Source organism: Frieseomelitta varia, unplaced genomic scaffold, assembly GCF_011392965.1.
Source record: "Frieseomelitta varia isolate USP_RPSP 00005682 unplaced genomic scaffold, Fvar_1.2 scaffold_411, whole genome shotgun sequence".
Classification (NCBI taxonomy): Eukaryota; Metazoa; Arthropoda; class Insecta; order Hymenoptera; family Apidae; genus Frieseomelitta; species Frieseomelitta varia.
In genome coordinates, this window is record NW_025110159.1 from 55,058 (window position 1) to 71,098 (window position 16,041).

General features: G+C 43.3%; 1 protein-coding gene across 3 annotated transcripts in view; it reads left to right on the forward strand.

The window, feature by feature from the left end:
* The first annotated feature begins 540 nt into the window (after positions 1–540).
* Positions 541–16,041, forward strand: part of LOC122531674 (ecdysone-induced protein 74EF-like) — a 70,426-nt gene continuing 54,925 nt past the window's right edge. The window contains exon 1 of one of the 3 annotated variants that reach the window (XM_043659779.1): positions 541–1,963. In XM_043659779.1, coding sequence (XP_043515714.1) covers positions 1,648–1,963 — 316 coding nt within the window. In that variant the 5' untranslated portion in view covers positions 541–1,647. The remainder of the gene's footprint in view (positions 1,964–16,041) is intronic. The other 2 variants (XM_043659777.1, XM_043659778.1) reach the window with 2 other exon arrangements.

Consider the following 16,041-nt stretch of genomic DNA (forward strand, 5'->3'; position numbering starts at 1 on the left):
ATGGTCCGCGCGAACCAGTTACTAGCGCAAGAAGTTAAAGCAACTCGTATTTCACGTCGACGCCCGCTGTTTCCAGCAGACGACGATCGAAGGTTAATGTCGTGAGAAGCGACGCGTCCGTCGGGCTGGGTTGTTCGTGTGTCCTATCCCAATAGACGGAAAATAACTTTTCATCGCGAAGAACGCATGACAGAGTAGAAAGAGAAAGAGAGAAAGAAGCACGAGACTGTTTGCTCGAAGGGCAAAGAGAAGACACGAAGCGAGAGAACGAAGATAGGGGTAAAGAGGTGGTAAAAAGGAGGGGAAAAAAAAAGGCGAGGGAGAGATGGAAAGAGAGGAAAGGGCAGAAAATGTGTGCGGCGGCGGGGGACGGGCGGGAGCATCACACCAACTCGAACATTGCGGTAGGCTACGCATCCGCGCATCTCGAGCGACGGGCCGCGACTGTGTGTGGGTGCCGGTGTGTACGTGAAGCCGCCGCCGACTCCGATCGAGGCGGTGTGTAAGCCGAAAGGGGCCGAAGTCGGCCGGCGGAAAGTGCCGAACGCCGGTCGGCTCTGGCGGCCGGAGAGTAAGTACTGTGTGCGGTGTACACGAGCGAGAGCGAGTCCGGCGCTCGGAGTTGGAGTGTGAGTCTGGAGTAGTGAGTGAACGAGTCTGGACTAGCGGGCTACCCCGGTTCCGAGTCAGTCAGTGTGCCACCGGCAACCGTAGCCTCGGTGCGGAGAACGTGGATACGCTTCAGCGATTCTCTGTTTCGCGTCTTTTTTTTTTGTTTTGTTTCCCCTCTTCTGGCTCCTCCGTAATACTCGGTGACACGCGCGCGTTCGTACACACGGAACAGAGCGAAGCGAACGACCGTTACCTCAAAGTGCAAGATTGTTACGTGAAGACGATTTTACCCTCTGAATGATCCGTTCGAAGAGACTCCAAGCGAGAGAGATACCTCAACGTCGTTGCCCTCTGTCACTCATCGGTTTTTTTTCCCCCCTCCGACAAGTGCAACCCACGTCCATTCTATTCCCTCGTTCGTGTTGACAAATGGGGAAAAAGTAACGCGAGGAATGATCAACACGGGGACGTGGAGCGAGCCGCGTGAACGTTGCTAATATATCGAGAACTGTTCGCCGCCAGAAGTTGCCGGCAGAATATCCGCTGTGCGTCACGCGTACCACACGGGACGAAGACACTACCGGAAGAGTTCTACCTCCCACGAAGATATCTGTCCTTTCTTTTCCTCCTTCAGCTGATTCTACTCGATCTCCGTCGTCGTGTCGCGTTGCCAATTTTCGTTGGTAATCGTTTCTTCTAGTGACAATTCCGCCACGGTGACATTTTCATAGATCAGTCGGCCCTCGATCTGTTGTTGTTCGAGATTTTAATTTCACTGCGACAGGATCGTCGCGCGTCTATCGAAACCGCCTAGTGACGGTGAAATTCGAAGAGGAAGAGAAGGGAAGTCCAAGAAAAGGAAGAAGTATCGAATCGAGAATCGATCGGCAAGTGTTATGTTACGTCGTATCGAACGAGTGTCGAGTACAAATCGTTGAAGATCATGATGGCAACTGTGCTGTGGTAGCCGTGTGGGTAATAGTTCGTTGGAACAGATTGGGCAGCAAGGGAACGAGGCTGGCAAAGATTGAAACGATGCTCGAGGATCAACCGTTGGATTTGAGCGTTCGGGTTGGAGATTACGCGGAGTTCTCCAGAGAGGAGAACGATCAGGATCAGGATCGGAAGGAGCCGATCGACGACTACGGGAACGCCGCGGCAGCGCTCAGGTTACGAGGATGCTTCGTCGCCACCACGTCCACCGAATACTCCCAAGAAAGGGAGGATCGTACCTGTTCCGAGGATTCGGACGACTCGTGCTCCGACAATAACCAAAAGGACGGTAGCACGAGATCGAGGTCCAGACCACCCGGTACCAAACCGTACAAGAAGAATCTTATGAGACGATACCGTGAGTTTACCACTGTACTATGAATGTTTGCGTAAATTCTAATTTTTTTTTTCTTTTTTTTTACGAGCATGACGACGAACCGTTGATGTCTATGCAAATTCATTTGTATCTTTATGAATACAAGTGAATAACTCGGATAGAATATAGATAAAAGATTGATTTATCTATCGACTATTGTAAAATGTAGTTTGAATATTTTGCACAGTTTATCACAAATGCGTCAAAGTCTATATACATAAATTTCTTACGAACGTATTACCGTCCGTCGATGCGGTTATTATTACCACATTTCGCGCCTTTTCGCCGCCGCCATTACGCCGCCGACTTTGAAACTATCGATACAGTCGCCTCGGTATCAAGCCGTTTATTCGTTTGTCAGTAGCGTGACATTCAAATGATTTAATTGTCCATCGCTTTAATCGCTAGCTTTTTTTTTTCTTTTCAATCATATTTTTACGAAACACGTAACGCGACTTGTATCAAGATTTCTCTTGCAATTGTAGAAAAACCTGTCTCCTCGCGATACACGCGTAATCGTCGATAATGTCAGCATTCTCGATTCAATAATCGCAACGATCGCAGCTGTCAACGATGTTATCTAACAAAACGTCGATGAAACACTCAGGAACCAGGAAGTGCGATTCTTTCGACCAATAAATGGCATTCGCAGTCGAATTCAAGCCCTCTTTAAAGTCGTGCTCCTCTCCCTCCCTCTTTTCACCGCGAAATCTTATCAATACGTAGGCGTACACATGATCGAAAGATCACAGACACAGACACACACATTTGGATGTATCGGTGGAAAAAAATACACTGAAGTTGAAGTTTTAATCTGCGTGATACAGATTGACGAAGTTGCGTGTTGTAAAAATATCTTGAATGTTGGATCGCGAAATTTATTTCTGAAGTAGCGATAACATACTACATTGAAACGTACTATTATTAATTTCTATTTCGAATTCGAGGGGAATTGAAGTTATTAAACGTTGTATATTACAAGCGTTGTACACTACAAATTTTACTTTGCTAAGAGAAATTCCAAACGTTTCTTAGAAAAATGGAAAGATGCTAAAACGTTTGAATTGCAGTGACACTATACATTATCACGGACACAAATATTAGGACGCTACTTGTTAGAAAACTTTGTTTAATATTTTACGTTGTATAGGACACATCTGGACAATAGATTTATAATCAAATAATTTAAAAAAAAAAAGAATAGAGCGGGGGAACAATTAATTTGCACCATCGATAGGTGTCCTTGCACTTACCACTCGAGAGTCTCATGCGCGCTGCATGTAAAATAACGCGTTGTATATTTCTAAAATCTGCTCGACGCTATGATAAAAGGGCAATTGCGAATTCACGCGAGCCGATGGTCCCCCTCTACGTGTTTCGAATTACTCTGCATCACTTTTCGGCACCTGACCGATTTTACGAGCCAGGCATATCTCCTCCGACGGTCAGTGCATAAATATGAAACGCGAAAGCGAAAAAGAGTGAAAAAGAAGAAAAGAAAGAAGGCGGAGAATGCGTGGCGTACATATTCACGCTCGACCGAAAATACGTGCTCGGTAGTTGTCGGACTCGGTGAGAGAAAGAGAAAGAGAGAGAGAGAGAGAATGTATGTGTGCATGCGTGCGTGCGTGCGTGTAATTTCGGCCGATAAAAATATTACGCAAGCGAACCCGCGAAGGTCGTTTGATGACGGGGGCTTGGGTGACGGTAAACCTCCCGCCATGATATTTCGACTCTTGAAATAATTTTGCAATTCCCCTTCGCTGGTTATCGCGCTTTCGTTTCCCAAGATCTCGCTGTTCCGTGCCGCCGAAACGAGATAATACCATGTGACCTGCCCCAACCCCAACGAAATTAATCTCTCGTATCGCTGCTCTTGCTCTATCGCCACATCGTCTTCCTCATAGGTTCGTTCTGTCTTGCCACGTTTCGTATCGCAACTTACAACGACATATTCTTTTCTTTTCTATTTTTATTGATTACGCAAGACGTAACGGGCGGGGAACAAATTGATGTGTTTACTATTTCGTTTTTGGAAAATTGGGAAGAAGATTCTTAGCAGTAAGAAGGTATTTTTTTTTTTTTTCTTTTTAAGTAAACTGCAGGGTGCAATTCAGTAGAGCCGGGAAATTAGGGAAAACATACTTTCGACCCTTTGGAGGATGCCAGACCAAAGAGTTTTTCGTCCTCTTTTTCCGCCAGATTTTAATGGCAGGAAAAGCAGAAGAGTGCTGGAGTTCTCAAAGTCGAGGAGAAAGTAGAGCTTTCGAAAATATTGTCTCATTTTTCATTTTCGTCACAGTTCAGAGGAAATGAAGAGACCGACGCGTGCCCTTCGGGGTTTCACCACGAATCAGACGATTTTTCAACTTTCGCTGGCTCCGTGCCCAACAATTTATTTTCCTACCGAAATAAAAAATAGTTCAGAGTTCTAGGAAAATGCGAAAGAAAAAGGGAATAACAGTAAACTGTGGATAGTTCTTGGGAACCATAGACGATTAGCTCGTACGTCTTCGAATACGATAAAAAGAAGGAAACGCAGTGAAAAAAGAAGCAACGCGTTCGTTGTTAGTCCGTCAGCTAAAAAGTCCGCGCTTTTTCTGTCCATTTTTTCCTCCCACTGGCCGAAAAAAGGCGTTCAGGTTTGTTTCAACGAAAAAAAAAAAGACGAAATAGAGAGAAGTCTTACAAACGCTCAAAAAAGGGAATTTTCATTTATTCTTCGCAAAGATTTTCGAAGAAATACTGTCTTGGATTAAATCGCGTCAAAAATCAAATCACGCAGAGCAAAGTTGTTGATTAAATCACGTGAGCTTTAATTAAGCAACGTTAATTTATTCCAGTCGTGTAAAACTGGAGGAACCCCAGACAACTAGACTGTGGATATTTGTGCATTTATGGAAAGTTTAAAAGAATACACGGGAATATACGAAAATATACAAAATATACAAAATATTCAAATTGGAGAAAACCGATCTCTGTTTAAATTGCATTCACTTAGTTGCCATTTAAAATATAAATCTGCATGAGTATCGACAGTTGTTGTGTCTGAATGTGTTTCGCTGTTATTGAGATATCTCAAACATAATGAATATACAATAGAATGATGCACATATCTATGTAGATACATTGGTGAAAGTCTTGCGCTTTCCTTTGCAACGTCTTGTATGGCCTGTGGATGTTCTTTGGAAAAGGGACGGCAGGAAAAGGGGAACGGAAGGTTGCAAAGGGCCGAGAGGAAAAAAGAAGAAAGAGGTTCGGCCGCCGCAGGCACTATAAAGTTTACTTTCGTTGTGCTACCGTTGGCCAGCTCGTTGGCTTTTGCGGTCTTTCCTCCGTTTTTTTCCACGGCACCCGGAAAAACTTTCGAAACCTTTCACGTGGCAGGTAGCCGCTCGATCGACGAATTATAAATTTCAACTCCTACGACAACTCGGACTCCTGGCTCTGCCGGCGATAGCGTGGATAGCCGCCGAAGAAGGGATATGAACGTGATTTTATGTCAAAGAGATATATCGAGCGACCCAATATCCGTCTACGGTTAATTAAAAGTTCATCGCGGAGTTGCGGGAGGGCCGACCTGACGCAAAACAGCGGGACGGCTTATTAAATATTTCACTTGATAAAAAAGAGACACAGGTGTCACGGCCTCAACGACGAAAGAAACGTGTTTTCTTTCTTTTTTGTCGATGTATCGGCTAAAGATAAGTCGGAGTGATATATCGGACGATGTGAAATTACGAGACTACCGGGCCACTCTGATTGCTGCAAAAGCAGATACAAATCAGTTGATGATAAGGAGAGAGAGAGTGAGAGAGAAAAAAAGGAAGGAAAAGGAATTTCTCCCCCTTCCCCCGCGTGTACTATACGCGATCATGCAGAAACACACGGTTAAGAGGGAAGACGGAGGAGAAGGAGGATCATCCGCGTTGCGATATAAAAGAATCGAGGGAGGCACGCAACAGAAGATGTATAATGGTTGAGAGGAGGAGGAGGATACCTCTCGAGGAAGGGGAGAAAAGGATAATTCCAGCCTTTAAATCACTCCAAGTGAATTCGAGCGGACGTTCGTTCTGTCCTTCTCTCCTTCCGTCTATCTCTCTCTCTCTCTCTCTCTCGCCTTTCCCCTTCTCTGCCTCTCTATCTCTCTTATCCTCTCCTTTCGCGAGAGCGCCTCGCCACGAGCAGAGAGGAAGACAGATTACTTCCGGCTGCACTCTCTTCTTCTATATTCGAGGAGATAGAGATAGACGAGAGAGAGAGAGAGAGAGAGAGAGAGAAGGGGGGGCTACCGCGTTAATCAGGAAATGAAGACCGTTCGATCGCCTCGAGGGAGAAGAAAACAGTGTCCGTCGATTGAGCAGCCACCGCTCTGGGGTTAATCGGGCAATGGGGGTTGCGATATTGTTCCCGCGATCGATCACCGAGTCAATCAAAGAAAAAAAAAAAAGAAAGAGAGAGAAACAAAAGGAACGGGCACGCCCTATCGTGTCGACGAGTCGTCAGGAAACCTTCTCGTTACCCGGATCTAGGCTTCAATTTTGATAACGTCTCGCTTACTCAATATCCGGCTTCGCTCCTATTTTGCTTTTTGCTCGTCCTCTTGTCACGTCTGACGTTTTACGTTCGTTCGGTCCTTATCTCTTTTAACTACGACCAATCGGAATCGAACCTGTTCGATTGCCGCACGCGTGCCATGCCTCGCTTTGTTTATCTTATCAGTCGCTCGTTTCGCTTCTTCGACCTTGCGTAACGGGCCAATTTTCGGCCAATTAACGCCCGCTATCGATACGTTCTCGTTTCGTGCATGTCGCCTTTCACGCAAACACCAGGCGACAAAACTTTTAATTTTTAATTCCTATGGAACTCCTTCGCGCTCAGGCGTCGTCGCATTTTCTCGCGTTAGACGATGGGCTGGCTCGTACTTCGCCGTTGTTTGAACGTTGATAAAGAGTTTCGCGCACGACCTCCTTCCGTGTGCAACATTGTCGCCGGGGACGACTATGTATCGCGACGATATATGGAAACCGTCGGTGGCTGTATTTAAATAGCCTGCGACGCTTCGAGGAAACGCAGCGGCTCATTGTAATTCAGGATATTGGCCCGGCGAGGAAGGAAGGACTAACTTCCTGTCTGCGGTTACCCTCCTTCGTATCTTCGTCTCTACCTAGGCGTTCCACCGCGACACCGTGCCGCCACTTTTCCCTTCTTCGCCACTCCCCCCCTCTATGAATCCTAGACTAAATCACTTCTCTTCTCTCGATAACAAGACGTACTGCAGTGAGATGTACTCCCAATAACCTCTTGCGCTGGAATGACGTGCCACGCAATTTTTTGCCCCAAAATTGCAATATTTTCGCAGTTTTAGTTAAGTATATTCAAGTGAAACAAAATAGGCAAAACAAATAATAAATTTATTACTTTTCAATAATTTCTATACCGACGAGTTCAAAAGAAAAAAGAAAACGGCGAATTATTGTATACGATTTGGTCACTCGTTATGGTCCGCAATCAGCTTGCCAGCGCAAGTAGTTACGGATACCTATATAAGTAATGTCGTTTTCTGACACTGTAAAAAATTTTATTTTATTTAAAAGTTAATACAGCTTTAATCTGTAATATAGTTAACAATAAACACACTAAATGTCAATGTATTTAAGTAGAATATTATGTTAGGCATAACATTGGTTATGTTATAACATATTATATATTATAGCATAACATGTTATAATAAGTGAAATTATATATTCAAGTGAAACAAAATAGGCGAAACAAATAATAAATTTATTACTCCTCGACAATTTCGATCCAGTGATGTTATACCGACGAGTTTAAAAGAAAAAGAAAGTGACGAATTATTGTATACGGTTTGGTCACTCGTTACGGTCCGCAATCAGTTGCCAGCGCAAGTTCTGACACTGTAGAAAATTTTATTTAATTTAAAAGTTAATACAGCTTTAATCTGTAATATAATTTAACAATAAACACACTAAATGTATTTAACTAGAATATTATATTAGACATAACATAGGTTATGTTATAACATATTATATATTATAGCATAACATGTTATAATAAGTGAAATTATATATTCAAGTGAAACAAAATAGGCGAAACAAATAATAAATTTATTACTTGTTGATAATTTCTATCGAGTGATATAATACCGACGAGTTCAAAGAGACAGCGAATTATTGTATACGATTCGGTCACTCGTTATGGTCCGCAATCAGTTGCCAGCGCAAGTGGGTATCTCTTGTGCTGGAATGACGTGCCACGCACGTCGAGAATATTTTGTCCCAAAATTGCAATATTTTCTCTGCTTTAAGTATATTCAAGTATAACACAGGCAAAATGAATAATAAATTTATTACTTCTCAATAATTTCTATCCAGCGATGTCGTACCGACGAATTCGAAAAGAAAGCGACGAATTATTGTATACGTTGTTTGGTCATTCGTTATGGTCCGCAATCAGTCGCCAGCGCAATATATGGACACCAAATATCGGGACTGGCACAATTTTCTAAAGAACAAATCGTAACAAAATATGGCTGATTTTGAAACTTGACGACTCTACTTTCTAAATGCATCGTTTATTTTGTGCCAAGATGTTTTTGTATTTTGCAAATGAAGTAATAGCACTTCTCTTCTTGAAAGTTGTCATAGTATGTAGAAACGTTGGATAAATTTTTTTTTTTCAATGCATTTGAAGATTGAAACTGTCTTTTTGCAACGATTCCCTGCACTAGCACTTGCTGTATGATTTCCCCCCTCCCCCAGTCATTTTATTGAATATCATGCGAAATACGATTTCTTAAATTTTCGTCGTCTGGGTCCAACGTTCAAAGTTGAATAAAATAGCGAAAAAACGTCGTACGTCGAGTTTTCCGTGTTATTTGTAAAAGGGACGAATCTTCAAATGTATCGTAGATTCAGTCATGAAAAGAGTTTCGAAGAAAGTATCTTCACTTGCCCACTCGCTATGATGTGAAAGTATTTTGGAATATAACGAACGGCACATTTTAAAAGTAGAGGCTTCGAGGCTTTAAAGCGAGCCCAAGTTTGTTTTTATTTTTATGACCTTAATTTATAAAATTGTAATCTTATAAATTGAATTGTGATGTGACCATTAAGAACGGGGATATTTTTTTCTAACGTGTAGACTCGACAGAGAAGGAAAATTCTGTTACTGACAGAGAATCGTAGAAAGGATGTCAATTTAGTCACGTTAAAGTCTCAAATTGGCATCGTTGAGTTGCAAATGACGAAGTCCAGCTTGCTTAGTTTTATTTTGTGGTTTACACTTTGGAAAGTAAAGTTATTGGTGTTTAATCCAACGTCAATCTGAAATAAAGAAATTGAGAATTGAATAAATAAATTGTCAATTATTCTTCAGTTCAGAGGGTTAAAGTTGAAGACAATTTATATTCACTTTCACAAATTATTATTTAAAGTTTAATCATTACGCGTTAGTTTTGTTGAATAATCCTGTTTTAATGCTTCAGCCCTATTTTTAAAATTCTGTATGACTTCCAAAAAATGCTATATTTCGCCAATTATTGCTCAAACCTTTCGTTTTGATATTCAATATAATTCTACTCTTTTACAGTCTTTTTCTGAATAAAGTACCGCTCAAATGTTTTCTTTTTCCCTGAAGAAAGTAAAGAAAAAGAATACTTGGAAAGATAAAAATAAAAAGACAGGAAAAGATAAAAATAAGAATAGGGGAAGTAAGGAGCAAAGCATGTGAATATTTATGCGATTTCACATTTTTATAATGTAATCTCTTAAGAGCTCGCTGAATTTTAAATGACCGGGAATAGCTTTTTTCATTTTATCACTTTGTCAACATTTATACAAAGTACTATTTTTCAACGTAGAACTCGATTTTTGTTTACAGGTGTAAGAAATTACATTTTGTATGTAAAGTTTGCTACTTTGTATTTGTTAAATGTAAAAGATAGATAAAATTCAGACAGAAATTTATTTTATTTATTATAACTATTTTATAATTTTATAACACATATGTTCTGTACATTTACTACAGTTGAAAAGTCCTGAAAACAAGACGAGGACGAATTTTGACAAATGAAACTCTCGAAACACGCATTTTAACTACGAAATTGCTTAATTGGCTCGACTTTCACGGTTCACCAAGCTGCTAGGAAAATTTTCTCCCTCGATCCGCCGCACATAGAAAGTTGAATTAATGGAACGACGCTCGTTCGATCGTCATCGTTCCACCTATGTATGTACTTCGTGACGGTTTTAGAAATTTTTTTCTATATATACCGAACATTATGGAGAAAGAGAGTTAATATTTTTGTTGGTACGGGGAGAAAAGATCTCCCATCGAAAACGTTAGCGTTTATTGAAACATACCGAGGGGGGAAAAAAAAGAGCGAGGTTGAAACTCGTACTTCACCAGATTACAAACTCGATGATTTCGTTCGAGATCTCGTCGACATCGATACGATCGAGTCCGTACACTCGGCCGTTACGTAGCTACGAATCGTTTTTAAACGCATCCACGAAACTGACCTATATTCGATCGATCTCGATAAACGATAAGGAGAGGGGGGGGGAGAGAGAGAGAGAAAAAAGAGAGACGGAAAATACGAGATCAAGCCCGTGAATTTCAACCGTTTCTAACAATAGTCGGTGGAACGTGATTAGATATTCAAGAAGATATCTCTCTCTCTCTCTCTCTCTCTTCTGCTCTCCAATTATCGGTACAGAAAGCGGATCGTTATCAACCACATACATATAAACAATAACAGCGCGTCAGCATTCGGTGGAAGAGGAAAGCAGGCGGTAATTAATAATAATCGAGGAGCAAATAACGTAATCTGGCGAAGAAAAATGTGGTTTGATTACGATAACGATCTGAAACTCGACCATAAGTCAACTTGACAATCGTCATTCAAAAGCGACTTAATACTTGAGTCAATCATCCATGTAACACGTTCAACCTCGCGCTTTTGATAATATCATAATCCTTGATAAGAGTTTCGACTCTTGGAATCAGCTTTTTTTTTTCTTTCTTTTCTGCAAATCCTCGATATTTAAATTTCCATTTATTAAAATGAAATCGAAACAGTTGCGCTGGAACGAACGTGCCACGCACGTTCTCAGTTTTAATTATAGTATATTTTAAGTAGAACCCAAAATAAATAATAATGCGAAACAAATAATAAATTTATTACTACTCAATAATTTCTATCCATCATATCAGAAAGAACGCGGACGAATTGTCGTGTACGGCTCGGTCACTCGTTACGGTCCGCAATCAGTTGCCAGCGCAAGTGGTTGAAAGCTTTTTTGGGCGGGCTGTGAATTTGCGGAGGCTGCGTTTCGAAAAAAATAAAGTGACTTGACCGTGATTTCGCGGTTCTTGTCGTGGAATCGTTGTTCGATCGACGAAAAATGGTCGGTGGTTCTTAAATACACGCCGCTTTCCCGCTTCTCCCGCCCCTCTCGAACGGCGTGAAACTTTTCTTTTTTTTTTTTTTTTATTTTATTTTATTTTTATAGCTGGTCTACGGGCTTGAAAGAAAGCTCGGGGCTCGACACACCAGCGATCCCTATATATATATATATTTTTTTTTTTCTCCTTGAAACGAACGCGGTTTCTTGGTCCGTCTTTGACGAAGGGGATGATCACCCTCTCTGGCGTCGGCCTTTCTACACCAGGTCCACCCTTTTATCCGCGCGGCGTGGTCTCACGCCTCACGAATTTCCTCTTCGTCCGGTCGAGATCGATTTCCCGCGGTATTTTCCACGCCGATCGGCCCGGAAGAGAGTCGACCAAGTGCGAGCGAGAGCAGAGAGAGAGAGAGAGAGAGACGGTGACGGAGCGAGCGAGAGGGAGAGAGGGGGTGAAGGACGTGCCGTAGGCGGTCGCAATAGGAAAACTGGGGTAGACTGTCCTTGTGCTCTTGGGTGGTTATTGGAACGTTGGCACGGAGACGCTTACCTTCGTCTACCGGGTGTCCCAATTGCAGGGACGCTTGACACTTGGCACGTATGCCGGTTAATGAAAGTAGAGCGTGATCCTTTGTAAAAATAGAGGAAAAAAAATATGCGCTGCCGCGGGATCGATCGAAGCCCGATCTACTTCACCATACTCGACTCGTGCTTTTGTACTTGACTCTTGTTCTTTTTTTTTTTTTTTTTCTTTCTTTTTCTTCCTTTTTCTAAATTCGTAGTAGCAAAGTACACGGCCCCAGTTAACGAAGTTTCGAGAACGTTTCTCGCGACGATTTCTGCGTTACGATTTCCTCGTTCACTTGCGCGTTCAACGGACGCGGACATCCGATATAAGAAACTGGATCACCGCTTTTAAAACGGTATAGCTCGCGTCGCGCGAACAATAGACGCTAACGCTGTTGGCAAGGTTGCAAATGCTAACTACGAAGCAGTAGGAGGGAATTAACGAAATTCGACGATCAGAGTCCGCTACGGAAACGACGGTCGACATTTTCACCGCGTCATTTCCATATTCGCACCTCGTTATCATTTATAATTTCGATCGGTCGACAATCCGTGCTGCTGTTCCGAAGCTTTTGTCGCCGGCAGAGAAGTTAAAAATCACTGTCAGATTCAAATTCGCGGTTATTTTCAACAGACGACAGAACGATTGCGCGAGATACGGCCAGTTGAGCGGCTCTTTCTCGAGGAGTAATTGACCTCACCTTGACACAATCGTCTGCGATTTTTATGGCACGGACTGCGGCCGAATTGAACGAAGGGGGACGATCGAGCATGCTCGTACGCGCCCGGCCACCACGATTGGGTCATTTGCATCGTCCAGGTTATCATCGACGCGCCTAGCCGCTTCGATCGTTTCGCGTGGCCGCGATTCTTTTATCCGCGGCCCGAACCTCTGCTTATGGAAACCCGACACCCGCGATTCTATATCGAGAACAAATATTGGATCCGCGATCGATATCGCGGACGAGACGCGAGAACCGGCGACGACTTGGTGGTCGGTAAAATCGGTGATTTATCGTGTTGCCAACAACGTGAATCGCGACTAGACGAATCGATCTTGGAAATGTATTAGAAGACGCGTATTTTAATTACGTATATTACGTATATTAATTGCGTATTTTATTGGTTAGATATATGCAGCGTTGGCGCATCTATTTGTATTTTTAGTCCTATCAGTTGGACTAGAAACAATGATCCTAGAAGAGTACTAAAAAAAATAAATAAATAGTATAAAAAGAATAGTAAGAAAATAGTATTCCATGAAGAATAGTAAATTTATCCAATTTATTTGAAACGAAAGAAATGAAAAGGATATACTTCAACATTTCTAGCTGACGAATTTTTTTACTTTATTTTTTCAAACTATTGACGATCCTACGCGCAAATGATCGGTACGAAGCGAGTCGAAATGATCGAGACAGTCTCCTTCTCATACCCCCATATAGGACGTTGGCGTATTCACGAACCATGTACGTTGGAAGCGGGGCAATTACTGGGCGCTATCGGTACCATCGCCGCTTCAAAGGGACACCCTGTAGAGCGATCGATATCTCGTACAAGGGGCGCATTAATTACGAACGTGACTGCGATACCACCGGCCCTGGAAGAATCACTCGGAAGCTGAGCGATTAATTAGCCATCGTAACCGCGTTATTAATGTCCAACTCCGCGGGGAAGCTCGCGGTAGAGATACCGATCCCTTCGTTTCGATTAGGCAATCGATCGGTAATCGCGAATGTTTTCATGAAAATGGCCACCTTCCTGTTATTGGAAATTCCGACGAATGAACAAACGTCCACGGGAATCGTCGTGGCATTAGACGATATGCATATCATAACACCCACATTATTCGAATAATGGATAATCGTGGGTATCGTGGAAAGGAAACAAATGAAAAAAAAAAAAAAAAAAAAAAAAGAATCACAAAGCTAATTAGCTGCATTATCGTGACGAGTATCACTGCCGTCCCGTAGGAATCCGATTTCAATATGTTACAATAATGTTGCCGCGCCGGGTATTACGATAATAACGCTTTCAATCGGAATATCCATCTGGGATTACAAACGGCGATTGTAAATTTTAACGACCGGTATAATGCCGGGCATTCAACGCGACGATTCAGTGGCCGTGGCGATGCACCGCCCTGGTGTGTCCCAATTAAACTACCTTTAAATAGATCACCGAACTAACTTCATTCCATTCATCCATGCTCGCGTCGTCGAAACGTACGAGCAGAGTTCGATCTCTGGCGATGATCGAGGCGAAGGATTTTGGAAACGGGCGCGTCACGTCTGGCGGGAAGAAACGGGATGAAACGAAACACCCGCTAGATGTAAACGCGGTGAAGCGAAGGAAAGGAACGCGGTGTGGTAGAAGGAGAGAAGTGAAGAGCGGTGAGGAGAGGAGAGGAGAGGAGAGGAGGGCTCGATCGCTCGCTATAGGTACGCAAACGGCGCATAGAGGAAGAGCAGCGTGCTCGTTGAATGCACCAGCCCTGACCTACATAGTAAAGCGTGTTGTGGGCTAGGCGAGCCTACGCTAGAGCTACCTAGACTATTATAGCAACGAGGTGTAGAGCGTGTCCCTCTGCTCGCGGCGTGGGCAAACGCGAGATCGAGTTCACTTTTCCTCTTCTCCTTTCATTTTCTTTTTCCCGGGCCGTTCTGATGATCGGACGGGACAATTAAAAACAAAACGGGCCTCGAGGAACGTGGGAGGAAAAGGGAGAAGAAGAGCTCAAGTAGCTTCGACTGATTTTTCAAGTAGAACGCGAATCGATCTTTTTCTTTTTTTTTTTTTTTTGGTTTTTCTTTCTTCTCATTCTTCGGGCAATTATCAGGAAAGAAGCGTCGTTCGGGGAAACCCGAAGGAGAGATCCGTTCGGCGCGCAGTGGAAATAAAAAGCGAGTAGCGTCGATAAAAGGCTCGTATCGAAGCGATAAAGCGGCGCGTCGGTCGACAAAAATTTTTGCCCGAGTATAATAACCGATAATTTAGCAGTTGACCATCCGTTGCACACGTATCAACACGTATAGGGCCCGCGTGTGCGCCGTTATTATATCATCTCGCGGACAGTGTTACGGCACTTAACATTATGTAATGGGCAGAGTATGGCCGGTATATGCGACGAGAGGCTCGTTACCGGCCAGTCGGTCTCGTTACACAATAGCCCAAGCACAAAATGAGAGTACTATTTTCTAATCAAATCGCAAGCAGAATCTCGTCGTTCGTGTCGCCGACCATGTCGCGCCAATCCGACGAATTTCCTCGGGTTCGTGGTGCGTTCTCGATCTGTTCCCCGACCACCGTCGTCCTTGACACCCTTTCCACCCTCTGCTCGCCTGTTCTCTGTTGCTCGGCGAATTAAACGACCGCGCGTGGACCTCGACACGATGATTCGTGAAGCTGGCCACTGACCTTTCCGACGAATCGTCGCGACGCTTTCTCTTTTGAAACGTCGCTTTTCTTCCCTTTCCTCTCGTTGTAGGTGTGTTACGTTAATCGTTCGATGCCCACGGGGGGGTTTCGACTGTCGACCTGACCGACCGACCCAACCGATCGATCGATTCTCAGAGTGGGAGATGGTGAAAAAGAAAGTCCACGAAATTCCAGCGCCGGGACACGTATTCCTTCTAAATCGCGTTACGCAATTAAGAAATTAGATTTCTCGCCATTAGGTTGCGCAACCAACGCCTTTAAACGGCGGCTGTTCCCAAGAAGCCACAACCGCGATAACGATGTCCTTTTCGTTCCTTCTCGCCATCGATTTCAGCCCGATCGGCTTTCTCATCCGGCCCGAAGGATTTTTCCTGGTGAAAACCCGTGCGTCTTGTACTTTCATTTGTCTAAATGACGTGCCACGCGCGTCGAGAACTTTTTGTTCCAAAAGTGTAGTATTCTCTTTTAATAATAAATTTATTACTCCTCAATAATTTCACTGTCATCCAGTGGTATCGTACCGACATTGTTCAGAAAGAAAGCGACGGATTATTGTGTTGGTTTGGTCACTCGTTATGGTCCGCAATCAGCTTGCCAGCGCAAGTAGTTACGGATACCTATACAAGT